General features: G+C 31.9%; 1 protein-coding gene across 6 annotated transcripts in view; it reads left to right on the top strand.

The window, feature by feature from the left end:
* The window catches only part of LOC126736814 (BSD domain-containing protein 1-A-like), a 65,209-nt gene that overhangs the window by 25,467 nt on the left and 23,222 nt on the right, over positions 1–16,520 (top strand). For 2 of the 6 annotated variants that reach the window (XM_050441370.1, XM_050441371.1), the window contains exon 7: positions 10,723–11,113. The exons of the other annotated variants lie outside the window; for them this stretch is intronic. In XM_050441370.1, coding sequence (XP_050297327.1) covers positions 10,723–10,904 — 182 coding nt within the window. In that variant the 3' untranslated portion in view covers positions 10,905–11,113. Of the gene's footprint in view, positions 1–10,722; positions 11,114–16,520 lie in introns of those variants that run through there. 6 annotated transcript variants of the gene reach the window in all.

Consider the following 16,520-nt stretch of genomic DNA (forward strand, 5'->3'; position numbering starts at 1 on the left):
ATCCCAGAGATTTTCGATCGGATTTAAGTCCGGGCTAAGTGCTGGCCATTCCATAGTGATAATTCCTACCTCTTCTAGATCATTTCTGACTCTCTGTGCAATGTGAGATCTGGCATTGTCTTGCATTAGTAAGAAACTTTCGCCGATATAAGGGGCGAATGGTACCACATGTTGCTCCAGGATCTCCAATATGTACCTTTCAGCTGTAACACTTCCACTGTAACGGTTCTATTTTGTATGACCACTAGGTTCATACGTGCGGTCAAGAAATACCACTCCTTACCATAACGGATCCCCCAACCAAATAATGTGTTGTATGAGAAGTTACACTGAGGATATCGTTCGTTGGGTCGTCGCAACACACGAACACGTCTGTCGTTATTGTACAAACAAAATCGGGATTCATCAGTAAATAGCACTCGTTCCCAGTCAGGTTCTAACCAATTAACGTGTTCTCTGGCAAAACGTAGTCTCTCCCTGCGATGCTCTGCAGTTACTAAAGGACCTCGGGCGGTGATCCTAGGTGTTAAATTGTATTCCCTAAGTCGCTGGCGAACAGTTTCACTACTAATTTGTATAGCATGTACGTCTCGAAGCTGAATTTGTAGACTTCGATGTGTTACAAAACGTTGTCGAAGAGCAGAAATTCTTGAATAGGGGTAGTTACCCAATTCCGTCCTTGCCCTGGTCTGCGATTATAATTCCCTGTTTCGAGGAACATCCGTTAGATGGATGTGTGGGACACATCAAATCGACGGTTAATTTTTCGGTAACTCCAATCTTCTTCCGACAGTATCACTGCTTGGGCACGTTCATCGCAGGTTAAATTACGCGATTGCTTTATAATAAACACAAATAAAAATTATCAACAAATAAACAGTATTCGGATAATAATACTTCTCGAATTCGTGGACACTTAGAATTTGTTGTTTCTGTTTTGTTGCAAAAAAACTATAGCGATAAACACAGTCAACAAATACCGAGTTTATGAATATACCAGGGGCTTGCAAAATATACCATTATAATGAAACTTTTTATTAACGCTAATAAAATATTTTAATATTTCAAAGTGGTGCGTTAATTTCTTGGAGAAGTGTATTTTATAAAAATCAAAGGTCAAAAATAAACGAAGGTACCTTAATTTTAAAATGCATTAAATTTATATTTTTAAAATATGACTTTGCAGGAGGATACTGTCCATGTTCTGGAAAGGTTTCCTTTAAAGAATATAGTATTCCTTAGGTCACGAAAGTAGTTGCGAGTAAATAGAAATTATGAAACATCTATAACATTTTTTTCTATACCTCTTCTCTGTCCATTCCAGTTGAGTTCTATAAAACATGTGCCTAGAGAGCTTCTTTTTCTCTCTCTCTCTTAAATTACTATTTTCCCTTTTTATAATTTTATTTAAATATTAATTTGTTTATTTAGCATATTTGCTACATATATGGTAACTAGGAAAGATTCGAGAAACTACAAGCTCATAATTAACAATATAAAACCTAAAACTAGTGTGTTAAAAAGTGTAAAAATAGAAATAAAAGGACAAAGCAAGACAATTTAAACATAAAACCACTTACATATGCATTTTAAAAGATTTAATTTAAAACGATACTTCGAAGTGGAAAAATAAAAATAAAAGCACAAACAAAGACAATTAAAATATAAAGCACTTACATATGCTTATACAAGGTGTTCATTTGAAAACTTCCCACCACGGATTTATCGAAAACCACTGTTTAAAAGAAAGCGCCGAAATACGTCAAAAGGTTTGTCAAGGAGGACCACTTTCTAACCTAAAATTACTTCACCTCCCTTCACCCTCTGTCCCCCAGGGTCATCCAATTAAAAATTTTAAATGGCAAGGGGTATCGAGTAATAGCTTGTTTAAAAGGTCTTTCGAAGTCTTTTATTTTGACGTTTGATTTTTTAAATCGGTCGATTCGTTATCGAGAAAATTAGAAAAATCTTTGTTTATCTTAATTTGTTCAGATAGAAAACAAAAACATGAAAATATCAGTTTTTATTTCAATAAATGTTCAAAATGTTGCCCGTTTTGGCCAAACAATGATATAGGCGATGTTCAAATTCCTGACGACATTTTCAAAAACATGTTGTGGGATATCATGGCAGCTGTCGATGATGCGTTGACGAAGTGCATCAAAACTTTCAGGTTGGGGAGTAAACACAATAGATTTCAAATGACCCCATAGAAAAAAGTCCAACGGCGTTATATCAGGAGATCTAGCAGGCCATTCTATAGGCCCCCTTCGCCCTATCTATTTATCTGGAAACTCGTCGTCTGAAATATATTTCCAGCAAGACGGCGCTCCTCCTCACTATGTTCTCCCCATTCGGCAATGGCTAGACGAAGTTTTCAAATGAACAACCTGTATATGTCTTTTTAATGCTTTTCTAAATATAATTAAGCTTTTACAGTTCTTTATATTAATGGGTAATTTATTAAAATATTTAAGACCTTTGTGTAGAAATGTGTTTTTCATTCTGTTTGAAGTATGTCTACCCATCAATACAAAATCTTCCTGTTGTCTGGTAGCATAGTTATGCAGATCACAAAAGACTGTAATTTTTTCACAAATATAGTTTGGTAGCAATTTTTTTTTTTAATTTAAAAATAAACATACAGGTACTAAATAATATTTTTTGTTTTACCGATAAGATATTTAATACATTTAACATATTATCTACCGGTGTATATCTATTACATTTTAGTATTATTCTCATAGCTCTGTGAAATCTATTGACCCTGTAATCCGGAATACCAAACAAAAGTGTAGAACAAAAATCCAAGTGCCGCAAAATAATACTATTATAAATTTGCAATTTTGGTGGTAAAGAGAGATTTCTGCTAATTCTCGATAAAAAAATTTTTTTGAAATTTTGCGTGTTATGCTGTTTAATATGAGAATCAACATTCAAATGTGGATCCACAACAACACCCAAATATTTAATTTCTTTCTGGTAGAATATTGTTTCATTATTTATCTTTATTTTTATTACATCCAAATTTACTTCGTTTAACCTAGTTTTATAATCTAAATAGACAAAATTTTATTTTAGCTGCATTAATACTTAAGTTATTGTCACACAGCCATTTGTATATATTATCTAAATCAAAGTTAAGATCTTGCATCTTTTGAATATCCTTTTCCACAACATACAGCATAGTGTAATCTGCAAATAATGCTGAGTTACTTCTACTAATTACTTTGACAATATCGTTAATATACATAAGGAACAGAATTGGACCCAACATAGTAGCTTGGGGAACACCATGGTTAATATCTTCAGCAACAGAAATTAATTCGTGATGAACAAGCTCTTAATGACTTAATCGTAGGTGAATAATTATCGCGAAACTAGTGTTGGTTAGTTCAATGGAAAAAATGACAGCTGGTAAACACTGGACTTCACATAAAACAGGTACTCTAATGAATTCTCTAATTAAATACGTTAATATTTTGGTCATTAGGTTGTGCATGTATTTTACTATTATAATGAAAATGTTTATTTATATCTTCCTAAAAAATATATACAGGCGTTCCTATACTCTAAACTAAACTTATATTTAAAGATCGACTGGCTTTTGCATACTATTATTATAATTAAAATTTAAAAATTTCTCTGCATGCCTAGTTGATATAAAAATAAATTGAAGGCTTTTTTCTTTGTTTTTTTTCTGAATTGCATTATTTTGTAAACAATAAGTTGTAGATAATATTCATGATTGAAAGTTAGGTACTAATATTGTTTAATGATATTTCTACGCTAATGATTACTAAATATATATGCATATAATAACAATAAAGCCAAAAAATTGAAAATGTTAAATAATTAAATGCAAATGATTTATTTTTTAACGTATTTATAGGTACTATAATTTTCTGTTTTGCTTAAAGTTTCTTTGTATTGAGTAGGATAGTACAAACACGATAAAAATAAAGTAAATAAGTGTTTAATTTACTTAACTCGGTGTTCATTAAAAGGGAAAAATATATGTATATGTATGTATGTGTATATAATTATAGATAGTTGTTAGGTTTAATTTTGTTTTTTTTTTCTCTTTTTTTTGTAAGCATATACTCCCTATTCTAACCCCTTTTCCCTTTTTTTTCTCCTTTTCCTGTATTTACTTACCTTAATTGTTTAACAAAAAATTTTCTATTTTGCTTTAAAATAATGTTTTCATGTGCACACATTAACGCAAGGTCCATCTTAAATAATTTTAATATCTTTCAAGTACATGTAGATAGTTATCAATATGATTTGATTGGGGTTTCAGAGACATGGTTACATGCAGGGGTTACCAACGAAGTCATAGAATTGCAAAATTATAGTCTCATACGGCAAGATCGATTAAGCAGGGGAGGTGGTATAGCTGTTTATGTAAAATCATGTATCGACTATCGTGAAGTTCTTAAGGAAACATGCGATTATCTTGAGCATGTCTGGATCGAATTAAAAGTAAATAATCAAAAAGTTTTAATTGGTAATATATATCGTCCTCCCAAGAGCGACATACATCTATTCTATTCCCGTCTTGAAAATATTATGACCGACTTTTATGTTAACTATGAGTCTATTTTACTTTTGGGTGACTTTAATATAAATTTTTTAGATTTGAATTTTAAGGTATCATTAAGCGAAATTACTGAATTATATGGTTTGCAACAGCTTATAACTGACCCTACCAGAATATCCAACACCACTATGTCTTTAATTGATTTACTTTTCTCAAATTTAGAGTCGGTGGAGAATTGTGGAATAAGGGATATTGAAATATCGGATCATATGCTAATTTACTGCAACATAAACTTTGATATACCTAAGCCTCAAATTTATAATTTCACTTATAGAAATTTACAAAATATCAACACTTGTTTATTTCAGTCTGATATTGAATCGATTCCCTGGCATAATATGTACAATATGGCCGATTTAAATAATAAAGTTTTTTTTTTTACTCAATCTTTATTAGAATTAATTAACTTACATGCTCCTATAAAAAACGTAAAGGGTAAAACTAGACCATATTGCCCCTGGATTACTCCTAATATTAGATTTATACAAAGACTTCGCAACTCGGCTTTACGTAAATTTAGAAACACCAAAAGTCGCGAGGATTGGGAAAATTATAAGCAGTACAGAAATCTTGCAACTAGTTCAATTAGGGCGGAAAAAAAGGCATACCTGGCTCACAGATTTAGAGTATGTAATAACAAAGAAACATGGCAAGAACTTAATAAACTAAATATTTCTAATAAATCAAATATACAACTTCCTCCTCTTATGCAAGATGTAGATAAACTTAATATTTTTTTTTCTAATATTAACAAAAACAATAATAACCCTGACGAAGAATTTGTTGGGTATTTTAAAAAACATAGGTTAAATCATTTGGCTGAATTTAAATTTAATTTGGTGACACAAGATATAATAATAAATTACTTAAAATCTATTAAATCTAAAGCATTTGGCGTTGATCAATTAAACATTACCCTGATTTTGCTTTGTTGTCCTGCCATAATTAAACCACTCACACATATTATAAACGTATGTTTAGAACAAAACTGCTTTCCCGATCAATGGAAAGAAGCCAATGTTATTCCTTTGCCCAAAATAAAAAATCCTGTTGAATTTAATGATGTTCGCTCAATATCTGTACTTCCTATACTATCAAAAATATTAGAAAAAGTTATGGAGTATCAAATAGTTCAATATTTAAATGTAAATAATTTAATTCCTAAATACCAGTCTGGGTTTCGTAAGGGGTATAGTTGTGCAACCGCTTTATCTAAAGTGACTGATGATATTTTTAAGGAACTTGATAAAAATAAAGCTACGGTGTTGATTCTCTTAGATTTTTCTAAAGCCTTTGACATGGTAAATCACAGAATATTATTGGCTATATTAGAATATATGGGTTTTGCTGAGTCTGCGTTGGCATTGGTGTCTTCTTTCTTGTTTAATCGAAAACAAAGAGTAGTGCTTAATAACAATAAATCAAATGCACTGGATGTTACCTCTGGGGTACCCCAAGGTAGCATTCTTGGTCCTTTGTTTTATACTCTTTATACTTCACAAATTACTAAAAAAATTTTACACTGTAAGCACCATTGCTATGCAGATGACACCCAGCTATTTTATTCATTTCATCACACTAATGTTGTCCAAGCTAATCAATATATAAATGAGGATTTAAATACCTTAAATATAGAAACTCAAAAATTACTTCTAAAGATTAACCCCACTAAATCAGCAGCTATTCTTTTTTGTAGTGACAATCATCGAACTAATATTTTAAATAAGTTAAATGTACACCTTAATAACAATATAATAAGTTTTAAAAACTCTGCAAAAAATCTTGGACTAGTAATGGACTATAAACTTAGATTCAAAGAACATGTTACCCTTAAACTAAAAAATGGATATTCTGCCTTAAAAACAATATATCGTCAAAGACATTTTTTAAGCTCAAGTATCAAAAAACTGCTCTGTGATGCTTTAGTACTATCACCGTTAAATTTTTGCGACACAATTTATGGACCATGTCTCGATAACTCCGACTCAGGTAGAATTCAAAAACTTCAAAACTCTTGCTTAAGACTTATATTTGGTATAAGAAGACGGCAACATATTTCTTATAAATTAAAAGAAGCAGGTTGGCTAAATATGCACAATAGACGAATATTACATATTTTATGTTTTTCTTACAAAATTCTTAAATCAAAAACTCCGCCTTATTTACTTGAAAAGCTTACCTATCGTACTGATGTGCATAATCTTAATATAAGACGTAAAAATCTTTTAACAATTCCTAGCCATAGCAAAGAACTCTTTAAGCGATCCTTTTCTTATGTCGTACCAAATTTGATTAATAAGTTCAAAATAATTAATTTGACTGTCACTGAAAAAACTTTTAAATTAAAAACCAAGCTTCTTCTTTTAAATCAAACTTAATTTTTCTTGAATGCTTTTCTTTATTAAAATACTACGCACATGCTAACTAACTGAATGCAACGTAAAATATTCTATTAACATTTATTATTCAAAAATTAATTTAAAAAAAAAAAAAAAAAAAAAAAAAAGAAGAAAAAAGAAGAATTCTTTCATTCCGTTTCATCCATTTTTCCCCCTACTGCTTTTTCCCCTCATAAGTATATGCCTACCTATTTGTTTTTTTTTTAGTTTGTCTATAAGAATTGTTTTTTTTTTCTCTCACTTCTTCTATTATAAGCCTTAACAGAATCCAGGAAGTTGTTTCCTTCTTTTCTGGAAGTCTGAATGCATGGCTTTTTAGTTGCCTTACTTGTGTTAACTAAATTCTTTATATAACCTATTGTTTTTAATATGCTCTCTTTGTTTAATATTCTAATATTCAATTCCATGTATATAATCATATTACCTTCTGTAATTATGCTTTTTTTTGTATTGGTGGCTAATAAACGTCTTATTATTATTATTATTATTATTATTAACAGATAATTTATTTTTAAATTTGACCACTTGCTTCATGTTATGCAGATAAGATTTAAACCAACTTAGAACTGTACCTCCTATCCCCATTTTTTCCATTTTAAGAAGTAAAATATAGCGATTTACCGTCTCAAAGGCTCCTTTAAAATCCAAGAAAATTGCCAAAACAAAATTACCCTTATCTGTTTCTCTATTAAAATTATCACAGATGTTAACTATCACAGTTTCGCAAGAATGATGAGGTCTAAACCCTGACTGATTTGTTGTTAAAATATTATTTTTATCACAGTAAGTTTGAAGTTGAGTTTTTACAGTTAATTCAAGAAGTTTTTTGTAAACTGGTACAGTATTAATAGGCCTAAACTCACTCGCCAGCCTTGTGCCTGAGACCTTAGGAACCAGTAAGACAGTTTAGACCTTTCAATTTTCTGGGAATTCACCATATTGAAGCCATGTATCAATATTGAAGCGATGTATAATAAAACTTATTTTCTACTTTAATGTATTGATTAGCTCACTTGTGTCTTCTTATGTCAACCATAAGTACACACTTTTTAGTTACATCATTTTCTGTCGTTCCATTCACCATCTGATTATTTTCATTGACATTTTTTTTAAACCATATTCTAAAACATATGTGCCAGAGTGCCAGGTATAACAAAAACTATGATAGGTTTCTAAACCCTTTGTGTTTAATTTCAAAAATTTAAATGCAGACCTTCTTTTTTGTGGTATTAGGATTTGTAAGATACAAGTTAGTGAGAACAAAAAAAAACACATATTTTAAAGTGCATGCATCTATCCCTGTAAGTTAATTGAAACTTCGGCAATTTTAACGAGATTCTTAAACAAGTACAAGAAAAATATCAGAACCAATGCAACTATCTTAAATTCTTAACATTATACATGTAATTCTTTCATTTATACAATCAAATGTCATTCGTCATTCGTCGACGTCTGATAATATGCGTCACTTTGACATTTCCAACGTTGATGCTTCCCAGATTATTTTGGCTAGTAAAAAACTCAAAAATAACTTAACATCTGGTGTAGACGGTGTACCTAGCCTCTTGGTTAAAGATTGCATTGGTGTCCTGGCTGATCCGCTGACCTACATTTTCAACTTAATACTGTCAACAGAACAAATTCCTGAAATTTGGAAGACTGCTAAAATAATACCTATTTTAAAAGCTGGGGACTCTGATCAAATCGTGAACTACAGGCCAATCTCATTACTCTGTAACTTCTTAAAAATTTCCTAAATTATCCTAAATCGGTCGCTATTTAGTCACGCAAAAGATTTCATCTCTGTAGACCAGCATGGATTTTTTAGCGGGCGATCTTGTGTTACTAACTTATCCTGTCTGTCTAGCCACATCTGTGAATCACTTGATGTTAATACTCAAGTCGATGTTATTTATACCGACTTCCAAAAAGCCTTTGATCGGATAGATCACTATATTTTGCTGCATAAATTAACTCAGTATGGTTTTTCAGGGAGATTATTTAATTTATTTCATTTCTACTTGATTGGTAGATCTCAATATGTTGCATATGAGGGCTTTAAATCGAAACTTTTTAACGTAACGTCGGGTGTGCCACAGGGCTCGAACCTGGGTCCGCTCCTGTTTAGTTTTTTTATAAATGACTTGATTGAGTCACTCAGTTGTCATAGGCTGGCTTTTGCCGATGATTTGAAGCTATATTTAAATGTATATGGTTTAAGGGATTGTGTTTTTCTTCAGAACTGTCTACATTGGAGGTATGGTGCGCTGTTAACAGGTTAGACTTGAATGCGGCTAAATGTAGTGTGGTCAGTTACTCTAGATCAAAAACAGCCTTAAATTTTAATTACTTTATTAATGATACTATTTTGAGTAGATTAGAGCAAATTACTGATCTTGGTATCACCTTTGACTCTGAATTTACATTCGTTCCACACTTCAACAACATAGTCAAGTCAGCCCTGAGAAGGCTTGGGTTCATAATAAGAAGTTCTCAGAGTTTTACTTTGAAATCTACATTAAGACTGCTTTTCTGTTGCTTTGTGAGATCAAAACTGGAGTTTGGCTGCATTATATGGAACCCGCTCTATCAGAATCATGTTGGTCTCCTTGAATCTGTTCAGCGTAGATTTGCTAAGTTTTTGCCTTCAGGCAGGATGGCATATATCCGGTAAGAGGGTTTGATCATCGGCAACTATTGGAATGCTTCAATCTACATCCATTACATCTCAGAAGAATGATCTTCTCTGTAAATTTCCTGCAAGGGTTACTGAATGGATTCATTGATAGTCCTGTACTTCTTTCTGGTGTCGTTTCATGGTGCCTAGGCTTAATGCTAGACATCCCCTAACATTCTTTCTGCCAAGGCCTCATACTAACATCCTGTTGAAATCGCCACTATATACAATATGCGCTATATTTAATCGGATCTGTCATGTGCGATATAAGTTTCTCTCCGGTTCATGTGATTGTCGATATCTTGGTGGATCATTACTCTTGGGATTAGGACCCATGTGTTTAAGTTATAGTTAGTAGGTATATCGCAGTTAATTTAATTTAATTTTGTTGAATATGTGATTATCTTGTCAAACTTTTATAATTGGGTTTTTATATCATATTAATAGTTATTTGTTCTAATTTTTTGGATAACTTTTGAGATTGTGACTTTACTTTACTTTTTTTCTTTTCTTTTCATTCTTTTAGATTTGTTTGTGTGTGTTTTTTTTTAACTATATTTTTCATTGTTTTGCAACTGTTTCCTGTTATTGGTTTCCTGTTGTTAACTTAATATAACTTTCTTTTTCGTTTTTGTAAACATAACCTCTCAAAAACTTTAATTGTTTCGTTTCCCTTCAATTGGCAGCACTGTAATTTGTCAGTGGCCAACATCGAAAGGACACAATCACGCAAAATGGCGGCCACCTGGTAGTGGTAATTTATTTTTCATGGATTGGCAGCAGGAATATTTATTAAGTTCGTGACTCACCTGTAGTTTGGTGCGTTCCTTCCACTCATCCTGTATAAAACAAAGAAAATATTGTAGTTGTTAAACAAGGGTAAACTTTTCGTTTTGGACAAGAGGGATTAATTATCTTAATTATTAATTAAATATTAAACAAATGTACAACTCTGAAATAAATAAAAACTGTTTCACTCCGGAATTCGATAAATTTTCAATCGAAAGATTGAAAATATCGAATTCCTTAAATTCTTCTTGTAGGTGTAATAACCCGAGAGCCGTCCGAATCCATTCGGCCGGGGACCATCCAAAAAAACAACGAAAAAAAGAATAAATCCGACTTAACCAACGTTGACTCAGCGGTAAGCTTAAACACGCCTTCGAGCAGCAGCAACTGTAGCACCGACGATGATTGGGAAAAAATCAGTGACGTCGATAAATAAATTATTTAATAAGTAAGATTGAAAATAGGTTTTATATTATTCGGAAAAATCTCGCCTTTCTTAGCTTTTATTTTTTGTTTTTTTGTTTATAGTGGCAGTTTTGAGTAGTGCACCGTTTTATATAGTTTGTCTTAAGAAATGCGAGTTTTGTCTGCCCTCTTTGTAATAAGTCTGTTATATTTATGCAAAATAAAATTATCTTAAATTTTTTTTCGGCAAACTATTAAGTTTTAGTTTGTCTCATATACAATACTTATATTGGAACATTAAACACGAATTATAATATAAAAATGTGCATTTATATGAATGTTTTCTTTAAGGTGTCTTATATTTTATAGTTAAACCATAAAATAGATCTTAATTATTGTTTAGTTTTATCTTGTTTTGTTGCTTTTTTTAATAACATTAAACAATTTACGTTAAAGATGGGTATTTTCTTTAAAGAGCTGCGACCTTTGAGATAAGTTAAGTCATCCTAAATAAGCGAGGTATTTATAATAATGATGAGACGTTGAACTGAATGAATTGTAAGGCAGTGGGCATCCAAAGAGGCTGGTACGCACATCCGTCTCCTAATGGAAAAACCAATGAGGCACCTATCCAAGATTTCTATCGATTTTTTACAAACAACTTTTTACCCTTTGGCACAAGTTTTTACCATCGTAACAGTTCACAAAAACGCTCAAATGCGTCCTTTTTTAACCAAAAACTAAAGAAAAAACACAGAACTTTACAAATGCCGAATGTAAACACAAAACCGTTTGACAAGATGACATTAGTTTTTGCATGCGGTGTTGCCATTCCAAATTTTTTAGAAGCGGTTGTAGAAATAAGAATTTTAATATTTTTTTTTGCTTTAACTCTTTAAAGTACTTAGGGACAAAATGTAACCCACCTATTATACAACTCTACATGTATGTTGGAGTAAAATTGAACCCACCTACAATTGTGTTTTTTCCCAGTAATGTACGTCGGTTTATTTATTAAACCGTCTGACTATATGATCATATAAGCCTTAGAGATTAAGCGTATAAAGTGCAGATGTCGCTAGATTGTGCCTAGTGATTCAAGTGGTTATCCGTTTGTTTATGTTTTGTTGTTGCACGTTTCGTTCTAAAAAGGGTAAGATATTTTTGTTTTTTTTTTAAGTTTTATTTTTTTTTTGTTAAAAATATTTTATATACTTTTTATATAACTGTTTTATACTAAATAACTTGAAATTATTGAGTTACTTACTTCTATATTCTGTATTTTTAACTATGGGTTAAATTTTGTCCCATCATACAAGTAAGGTTTTTTTTTAGGTAGGAGCAAAATATGGCAAGTGACCGATTTCCAGAACCATTACCTTTTAAGCCTATTGATTTGACCGAAAAGGATCTTTATAATGAAATTGAGAATATTGAAAATTCGGACAGTGAATTTGTAGGCATTCCATCAGATATCGACTCGGATAATGATAGTTGTAATGGAAATGATGTAGACGAGCCAGAAATCACAAATAATTTATCAGAACCGGATAATATGGTAATATCATCATCTGATGAAGAACCGGAGGAATGGGACTCCGCAGACCTTATTCCACTGAGCGAATTAAAAACATTATTCAAAATACAGTGGAGTAAGAATAATAAAACGGTTCCACCTGTCCAATTTCTAGAATATTCAGGACTAGCCCAAGTCATAAAGGAACTAGATAGGGTGACACCATATAATATTTTTAAACTTCTGATTTCAGACAAAATTGTCGAACATATGGTGTTTCAAACAAACCTCTACGCAGAGCAAACTTTTCACAATTCCGGCAAAAGTTATAAGCCCACCGATAGTGTAGAAATGGGTACATTTATTGGTATAAACTTACTAATGGGTATCAAAAGGCTGCCGTCATATCGGGATTACTGGAGTACAGATCCAATTTTACATGATCCCTATATTAGTAGACTAATAACTGGCCATCGCTTTGGTTAGCTCCTAAGTAATCTACATCTTAATGACAACAACTTCATGCCCAACTGAAATTCCGATAATTTTGATACATTATACAGAGTGATTCAAAAGTAAGCGGCATCCTTTCAGGGGCGTAATCCTTGTATGAAAATAAGGCAAAAAGTTCATATTAATATGGGTTCGAAATTGCTTCCTAAGGGAGCTACGCCCCTTTGAATAGGACCCCTTGAAGACAATTTTTTCTCTATAACTTTAAAACCCTTTAGAATTAAAGTCACATGCGGGGGTTGGTAAGGGTAAAAACATCCCTTTTTCTTTTACTCTTTAGGTTATTGTGATTTTGTTTGAAAATTATAAAATTTTAGAGTCTTATACGTAAAAAAGGTACTCTTAGTTCAATTCGATAGAGCGTACCATTTACGAGAAAAGCGACTTTGAAAATGTTCTGATTGCTTATGTTTATTGATGAAAATTAATTCGCATTACGATCGACAAAAAAGACACTTTTTACTCACATTTTATTTAACAATTTAATAGAAAGTGTTCAAAATTATTACCATTCGCGTCACGGCAAGCTCTTAATCTTTTTATTAGATTATGGTGCACACGTGGTAGAATTCTTGGATTGTTTTTAATTGTCTGAAATCCTTCCTCTATTCTTTGCCTGAGAACATCAATATTGGGTATAGGGCGGGAATAAACTAGTTGTTTTAGGTGTCCCCATAAATAAAAATCAAGGGGGTTTAGGTCAGGAGACCGTGGTGGCCATGGTACTGTACCCCACGACCTATCCAGCGGTTTTGATAGGCATTATTTAAATGTTCTCTAGCGTGCTAGAATGCTAAAATGTGGGGGAGCACGACCGTGCATAAACCACATTTGTGCTCGTAATTGAAGTGGTAGATTTTCTAATATTTGTGGTAATTCATTCTGTAAAAAAATTGTGTAAATTTATCCATTAAGTCGTTGCGGCACAAATACAGGTCAACAGATCATTGTAGCTAATTACAGAAGTGTACACGATGAAGGAAATCTCGCTCTTCCAAAGCCTGAACCCGTTGAATATGATAAGGGTAGAGTAACATATCGTGCAAAATTCTCCATACGGTTGACTGAGAGGACCCTTCTTGATTTGCGATGATGCGAGTGCTCAAAGATGGATCTTCTTCAATACGATCTAGCACGCGTTCTTCTAATGCTAGGTTCTGGCATTTCTTGGTCGCCCAACAACTTCCTGTCTTTGAAATGTTCCTTAAGCAAAATTTAAGTAGATATTATGCGATATTACTCGCATTTTTGAATTTACCTGTTTCCCTTAAATTACGATCTACTCTTGCGAAAACCGTACGGTGTGGCACTCGTCGATTAGAAAATGCCTCATGATACAATCGTCTCGCTTAAACACAATTACCAAATGCTCTTCCAAACATAATGTGAATATCAGCTTGTTCTTGATACGTAAAATCCATGTTTGCTTTTTAAACTTAGAAACAGAAAGTACCAAACTCAACAAAGGCAATGCCCTTCTTATTAATAATAAATAGTAATTTGTAAAACACTCTATGAAACTAATTTTACTTTGACAAAGTAAATTGTATTTTACAATGACATTTATCAGTCATTTAAATGCCAAAAAACAACCGCCAACTTCGTTTTAAATGCGTATCCAGTAATTTTATTATGTATTAAACATACGCAATCAGAAAATTTTCAAAGTCGATTTTCTTGTAAATGGTACGCTCTATCGAATTGAACTAAGAGTACCTTTTTTACGTATAAGACTCTAAAATTTTATAATTTTCAAACAAAATCACAATAACCTAAAGAGTAAAAGAAAAAGGGATGTTTTTACCCTTACCAACCCCCGCATGTGACGCACCTGAATAAAATTTAAAAAATTTGAATTTAGAATCTTATTCACAACGAAATGTTTATGCAGTACACCAATTTTCAAAATTTAATTCTAAAGGGTTTTAAAGTGATAGAGAAAAAATTGTCTTCAAGGGGTCCTATTCAAAGGGGCGTAGCTCCCTTAGGAAGCAATTTCGAACCCATATTAATATGAACTTTTTGCCTTATTTTCATACAAGGATTACGCCCCTGAAAGGATGCCGGACAATGCAAGTCCGACAAGATGTTTTCAAGGTATAACTTGTTAGAATGCAAAAAATTAGCTTAAACTTTGGCGCTTTAATAAATAGTTACTAAGTTAAACGTTAAGAATTGAGATTGACGTTGATTTAAAAAAAATAGTCTTTAAAAGGTTTATCAAAATGCAAGCTATAGATTATTCTTAGTATATCATTATTTAATTTTGTATTGACATATGCTTACTTAGCAGAACATACTTATCATATCATAGTACTACGAATTGTCAATATTAAATTATCATTAATTTTTTTTAGATTAAATAAATGTTTTAATTGATTAAACAGATAATGTCGGTTATCTGTTTTATTGAGAACCTTTACTAAAATTTTGCACGAGTTAAGTCAATATGTACGGTAAAACTGTTTTTTTATATTTGTTGCACTGTTTTTTTGTTTTTCTATGTGGGTTTAGCTGCAAAGGTGAGCTTAGACTTTCAGTTTGCTGATTTACATTATTTCACAACTAATTTACCAATAAGAAGTTAGTAAAATTGTAACTAAATTAATTTAAAAAAAGCAAATGTTTTCATGTTAAGGAGTCGGGAGATACCTAAATTATAGAAACTGGGAGAAGAAATTGTGAGGAAAATAGGGTCTTCTGTGATGCCTTTTCGAAAATCTGATGAGAATTCAGGATGGATGGTATGAATTTACAATTTGGCATTTCCATACAAATTCAATTGAAATAAATCGGATGTTCTTGTGAGTTTTTCAATAGAGCCTTTGCTCACAATGCATCTAACGGAAAAGATTTTATGTAGTACTCCAGGTAATATTCAGAGGAGTAGTCTTGTTGAAACATAAGATCTTCATTGTAACATTAATCTTATAATTATTTAAGTTATTTGTAAATATTTTAATATTATATTTTAATTTTAATATTATATGGATGCCATTTAATGTGTTTTTAGAATTCTCCGTATACAGTGGTCTGCGAAACTCTGAAAAGGTCAACAAAATATCAACTTTACATCAATAATTAAAGGTTCACAGTAACTTAACTCAGAACCACTTCTTTTATTGCCTGGGGATGCTTCTTACATTAGCAGCATCATTAGCTCACACAGCTGTAAGTTCATTGAAGCATTCTGAAACACCCCTGGCCTTCTACAAATCATATCCCAGATTTCTAAAAGCGTAAGTAATGATTGACAAATATTAATATTGGTCCCTTCAAGGAATTGTATTGGGGTCGAGTGTTTTCTTATTAAAATATCAAATTATCCTACCCTTAAATGTACAAATACAAACAGCTCCAGAACTTCGTTAATGTGTTTTGCAAGTTACTTAGTGGCAAATTTTATCACTTCTTCGATGCCTGATTCTTAGACATTTGACACGATTTTGTTTCTTCCTGGGTCCCAGTTTATCGCAAATATTGAGAACGTTGATACCGATGTTGTTCTGTACCTTGACCTATGAAATACTGAAACTTAATAGGTTTAAATAAATCAGAAAAATGATGGGATTACTAATTGGGAGCTGCCCATTAAGAAAAGATGGCCAAAAACCACTA

This window comes from Anthonomus grandis, chromosome 5 (genome assembly GCF_022605725.1).
Source record: "Anthonomus grandis grandis chromosome 5, icAntGran1.3, whole genome shotgun sequence".
In the NCBI taxonomy this organism is placed as follows: domain Eukaryota; kingdom Metazoa; phylum Arthropoda; class Insecta; order Coleoptera; family Curculionidae; genus Anthonomus; species Anthonomus grandis.